We start from the raw sequence: 6,394 nt of genomic DNA on the forward strand, positions 1-6,394 counted from the left end.
GCCAGTTAAAATAGAGGCCTGTTTTCTCTGTTTTACAAAAAGTTAAAAATGCTAAAAAAAAATCATTGTGCTGGTTAGGTGTCGAGCCCATGATAACCCATGCTAAAAAAATCATAGTGTAAGTACTACTACTTCGATAACCACCAGGTCAGCTGAATCTTTTTGTTTACAATCAAGTTACATTATACTTGTACCTTGGATATTACGAGTTTGAATAAAACAAAAATAAACAGCCAGGCTGCCAATTACAGCGTTTCTTCTGCATGTTGTACACTAGTTCACATAGTTCCATTGTTTTTTCTCCATGTCCTCCATCAACTCACACTATTTCTTTACCTACACTTTTTACGTGGTCTCTCATAACTTCTTTGTAATAGCATGATAATACATGTATCATACACTTGATAACTTAGGTATAAACACCGCAGTAACTAACTACGACCTGATAACATACCCTCCGATAACTTCTGTGGAAATAAGGTGGTAACTTCGACTTGATAACATACCCCCGATCCCCACCACAGACGTGATACCTTACACACAAACACCACGATAACATCTGACAAGGGAAAAATGTTGTTGAAAACATACCTGGTAACTTCTGTAGAAATAGCATGATAATATACAATTACTCGGAACACCGCGGTAACCTTGACCGGGCGATTTTTGCTGTTGAAAACATACCCCCCCCCCCAAACTTTTGTGGAAATAACATGGGAATATACGCACAACGGAGCTGATAACTCACGTACAAACACCATGATAACATTTTGATCCGGCAAAAAAATTGTTAGAAAACATACCCCCGATAATTCATGTATAAATGGTAATAAAAGCACCACAAATATGATAACTTCGGTACAAACACCGATAACTTTTACCCATGGAAAAAAATAGTTGAATACACACCCCGGTAATTCCTATACAAGTATCATGATAATATAAGCACAACAGACCTGATAACTTAGATATAAACACCACGATAACTTTATACCTGAATAAAAAGTTTTTGAAACATACCTTGATTACTTCTATGCAAATAACACGATAATATTTACATCACGGACCTAATAACTTAGGTACAAATACCATGGTAACTTCGACCCGGGGAAAAAAGTAGTTGAAAACACACCCCCGGTCACTTCTACATAAATAACATGTTAGTATACATATAACATAACTGATAACTTATGGTAACATACGACCAATGTGATCAAAGCATGCCAACATGAGATCTAGTTTTGAAGTTCTCGTCGCAATGGTTTTTTTATGTGAAAATGATTTTTCAATCAGAAATGACAAATTTGAGCTATAAAACATTTTCCAGTTTTGAAATAGTGATAATCTACAATGACATAAGCTTTTCCGTGCTCTAGTGCATTTGCATGTGGAGAGAATGTCGGAGGAGAGATTTTTATGCCCTGGTAATTTCTATGTAAACTGGATGGTAACTCACGTACCACAGACGTGATAACTTATTTAGCGTAGGTTTGATAAGTTTTAACCCAAAAAAATAATTCGTCAAAATATACTAACATGGGATCTAGTTTCGAAGGTCTCGTCGCAAGGAATCTTTTATGTGAAAACGGTTTTTCAATCGGACCAACGGTTTGAGCTACAAAACATTTTGTAGTTTTGAAATAAAAGAGAATCTTTTGCTGACATCATCATATTTTATATTAGTTTGCATGCATATGGCAAGACGCTGCATGCTTTTGCTCTCGTTTTTTTGCTTAGTGGAGTGGGGCTGCATGCACGTGATTAATTAAACTATGATATGTTCGGATTGTAGGGGAACGCGACAGAAAACAAAAAATTTCCGACCTACGCACCAGCCCAGGACCACTATGGAGACTGCATACATGGTTTGATCTTTTTCGTTACCGACTCGTAGCGCAGCAGGAAGTAGAGTCGATGACGATCGGCGGTGCAGATCCCCGCAGCTAGGATTTACAACCTCCCAACCGCGAGGATGTATACCCTCATCTGCTCCTCAGACAGCCCTCCGGGAGGCGGTCGAACAGCCCCCCCGGATGGTGTCGCGGACAGCCCTTCAGGAGGACCTTCGAAACTCGAACGGTCACTCGGACAGCCCTTCGGGAGGACCTTCGAAACTCGGACGGTCACACGGACAGCCCTTCGGGAGGCACTCACGAACTAAGACCGAAACTACGATCTCTCTACAGAGTTGCACACATACGGTGTCATCTATCCGGCAGGGCTTCGCCGTCCAGAACTAGTTCCTGCCGGAACCCAGACAGCCTTACGGCTCTACGAAACTCTTTTCGTGGGAGGGAGAGAAGAAGCCAGATAATGCATGGCATGTGTATGAGAGCAAGGGATGAGTGTGGAGGGCTGCCCCTCCACCTCTATTTATAGGAAATCCCAAGGAGGTAGGGTAGTTTCACAAAAAACCCAAAATGCACATGAATGAAGTCCTTCCACAAGGACCTAGGAGTGAAACCAAGGAACAAGAGGGTCCCCAAGGGGGGATACCCCATGTGGCCGGCCACACCCCCATGAGGGGCCCAAAAAATGGCTCCTATCCATCCATGTCATCCCCAAGATCTTTTGGAGCAAAGCCCCAAAAGGTGGCTTTCCATAAAGTAACCATAAAGCTGATTTTCACTATTCACGACGACATTTTTAGCGTCTGATCGAACTGAAAATATTTATGTGGGCTAAGAACATTTCCAGTACCCACTAAAATGATTTTCAACGCGTTCCGAAACAATTCCGGTTTTAGTGATTTTCATCTGCGAAACGCATCTGAAGTGGCTCCGGCAGCTCCGGAACATTTCCGGTTTTTATCTCAGAAAATTCCAAAAAGCTTCCAGAATGATTCTGGCATCCTCCAAGAATTATCAGGCATGTGCCGAAACCAATTTGACTTAATGGTGTATCCCGAAACAACTTTTCGGTATCATCGAAGCTTATCCGATGACCTCTCTCTGCGGTACGATTCCGCTGTCCGAAACTTTTCGGTGTCCGAAACTTTTTCGGTGATTTTCTCTCAGACTCCCTGTCTAGTATTCAGCAGATAGATGACCCTTAAGCGTGTGACCCTATAGGTTCGGTGAAGTATAGACATGAACCGGAACCCCTTCCGATCAATGATCAACATCGGAGCCGTGGACACCCATATTGACCCCTATACCCACACGAATAAATATTCGAGTGAACCTCCAGTTGCCGTGTGCTATTCCTGTTGCTTCGCGATATGTTACAAATACCCGAGGTGAGACATGTTGGCATTCCCGTGGATCAACAACTTGTCCACTATGCTAGTTACCTCGTTACCGGTATTGTTCTCTTTTCTCGTTATCGTATTCCGGCATCCCCGTGATCAAATCACAAAGTGTCTGGCCAGACGATGATGGATACCGTAACACCGAGAGGGCCCAGAGATATCTCTCGATCGTCGGAGGAGCAAATCCCAATCTTGAGCTATCAAGTTACTTGACACACTTTTCCATGAACCCGTAAGCCGCCGTAATAGCCACCCATTTACGGATGACGTTTAACAAACCCCAAAGTTCATGAGGCAAGCATGAAGAAACTCGATACTCTCATGGTCTAAGGAATCATGCAAACGTTAACCATCTCTGTGTTATGTACCAATAAACTTGTGACGAATGAATCTCATAGCATAACATCAATTCGGGTCGATTCAACACAAATGTCCTTCCTGACATTGTGCCCTCAAAGTTGCTTGGCATAGACATGCCCATGATTGGGAAAACATAATCATCATGCAACACTTGAGCTAGTCTTAGAGGCACGACTAGGAATACATTTTACCGTTTATTATTCCACACGTGCATATGGGTTCTCCCCAGAGCCTTTATGGATATACGGGCTCGGGAACCACAGCAGTTATAGCATGGAACATAAACATAATTATGAACAAGGAGATAATCAATAACATTTATTATTGCCTCTAGGGCATATCTCCTACACGGATATGTTACTTAAATTCAGTATGTTAGGAAGTTAGCACAGTCCATAATAATTAGCACCATATCCATCATAAAAAAAACTTTTATTTTTTTTAATGTGTTTAGTATTATAGGTATTGATGGTTTTGCTACGAAATTCTGACTTGTGCCTCTTAACGTGCCAGAGGTGAAAACCAAGGTCATACTCATTTAGGGAGGCCCCAAAGTCTTTTTTTGGTTCTTATATAAAAGGAACACTGGTCAACCTCGTAACCCTAGTGCGTCTGTCCCATTAAATTGATTGATTTCCATGTCAAACAGCAACCTGACTTTGACATATATAAGAATTTGGTTGAAGACCTTAATTGGATCAATCCGTACAAAAAAACATACGTACGTGGGCTGGTCCACGGTCAAATGTTGGCCGGACGGCACGCGTGCGCCCTCCTCACGTTTATCAGTCCATATCCTATATAAACCCGTGTTCACCCCTGCCTCACTCTACTCAAGCTACCCATCCGCCAGCATCCGAGTCTCACTCTGCTCAAACTTGTTACAACCTAGCTAACTAGCCACCACTCACTTCTTGAAGCTTCGTCGACGACCCTCATCGGCATGGACACCGGCTTGGCCATGAATGTGCTGCCGATGAGCCCCGCCGGCTCGTCGGCTGTGACCACCGGGGATCTGAGGAGGGGCGCGTGGACGGCGGAGGAGGACCTTCTGCTCGTCGACTACATCTCCCGGCACGGCGAAGGACGCTGGAACTCGCTCGCTCGATGCGCAGGTACGTACTTAATTGTGTGCACCACTGATAGCTGGTTATGCATGTCCACATCTGCTTTAGTTCTTTGTGATGTGATCCATATTCACGTCCACATCGCAAGTAACTACACTATAGCTAAACTGTTTCTCTGTCAATCTGGACACGTGCAGGCCTGAGGCGCACCGGGAAGAGCTGCCGGCTCCGGTGGCTCAACTACCTCCGCCCTGACGTCCGGCGCGGCCACATCACGCCGGAGGAGCAACTCCTCATACTCGACCTGCACTCCCGGTGGGGCAACCGGTGGTCAAAGATCGCGCAGCACCTCCCGTGGCGAACGGACAACGAGATCAAGAACTACTGGCGTACCAGGGTGCAGAAGCACGCCAGGCAGCTCGGATGCGACGTCAACAGCGACCGCTTCCGGCAGGTCGTCAGGCTCGTTTGGATGCCGCGCCTCCTCGAGCGCATCCAGGCGGAAAGCTCCTCCTCCGCCGCTGCTGCCAGCGAGTACGTCGCACTGCCGGTGGCTGGCGAATCACAGTCGTACCACTGCTTCAATCACGCGAGCAGCGAGTGTTGGACAGCGGTGGTCGCCATGAGCCCCGATACCTCGAGCACGCCTCGGTATTCGCTGTCATCGACGGAGGCGTCACATGGAGGGCATTTCCCAGAGTGGGGCTCTGCCGCTGCCACGGCCAACATTGAGGGTTCGATGATGCACTCCTGCAGCGGCGAGGGTGGGGCCGTAGGTGGCGATCATCACGTTTTCCCTGGCGACAAACTCAATGAGAGCTGGTCGGAGCTCCTCGCTGCCAGCGATGTCCCCGGTTTCGAGTTCGAAGATAGCTTGTGGAGCCTAGAGGATATTTACTCATATAGATGAACATACAGCAAACACCCGAGAGAGAGAGAGAGAGACACACACACACACACACACACACACACACACAGAGAGAGAGAGAGAGAGAGAGAGAGAGAGAGAGAGAGAGAGAGAGAGAGAGCATGGAAAAGAGGGTTTGGCGAAAAACTAGTTTGTGATTTTAGCGTTCATAGGGTGACTAATTATTAGGGACAACATGGTATGCAAAAATTTGCATATTAAATATCTCCTTTACTCCTTGTACAAGGTTAGGGGATTTGGATTATTTTTCTGATTACATATTTGTATAAAGATTATTTTCCATGAAAAAATAACGTGGCAACCAGCATGCCAATGATGGTTTGTAGTTTTGCCGAGCTACATTGTACTATATATATAAAGCCTTGAGAAATCGAATTCATAATAGCATGATGTGTTGCGTGAAACCTTGCTTAATTTGATTATCTATCTATATGCTGCTTCAAATTTCTTGATTGTTTATTTTTTTTAAAGATTTCTATTAAATCCTGCAATCATCAGTTCACCATATTTAGTGGACAAAATCCACACTAAAAATAGCACTTTCATTTTTCCTTAAATTTCACAATATCACAATTCTAGGGTAAATAATATTCAGTTAGGGCGGATGAGATATTTGAAAATTTTGAAAAGTTTTGCCATACAAAAATACACTTAACCTGGATAAATATGTGCTGGAGAGTATGTGGCAACTTGTTGATATTTAAAGTAAATTCGGTATAAAATCTCACCATTAGGGATGTGATGATTTTAGCATGTATAAAAAAATACTCATTGCTAAGATAAAAAAAT

General features: G+C 44.2%; 1 protein-coding gene across 1 annotated transcript; it reads left to right on the forward strand.

Moving 5' to 3' along the window:
- Positions 1 to 4,553: 4,553 nt before the first annotated feature.
- Positions 4,554 to 5,587, forward strand: LOC109738717 (transcription factor MYB2-like). The gene is made up of 2 exons (XM_020297803.1): positions 4,554 to 4,725; positions 4,875 to 5,587. Exons 1-2 carry the CDS (start codon positions 4,554 to 4,556, stop codon positions 5,585 to 5,587), a joined length of 885 nt encoding a protein of 294 aa, XP_020153392.1.
- Positions 5,588 to 6,394: the final 807 nt, after the last annotated feature.

The sequence above is a fragment of the Aegilops tauschii genome, chromosome 3, assembly GCF_002575655.3.
Source record: "Aegilops tauschii subsp. strangulata cultivar AL8/78 chromosome 3, Aet v6.0, whole genome shotgun sequence".
Classification (NCBI taxonomy): Eukaryota; Viridiplantae; Streptophyta; class Magnoliopsida; order Poales; family Poaceae; genus Aegilops; species Aegilops tauschii.

Excerpts from the sequence above, each read along its gene's own strand:
- LOC109738717 (XM_020297803.1), top strand. The coding sequence starts at position 4,554 with ATGGACACCGGCTTGGCCATGAATGTGCTGCCGATGAGCCCCGCCGGC. Across the intron at positions 4,726-4,874 it reads CTCGCTCGCTCGATGCGCAG|GCCTGAGGCGCACCGGGAAG; the intron begins GTACGTACTTAA and ends GGACACGTGCAG.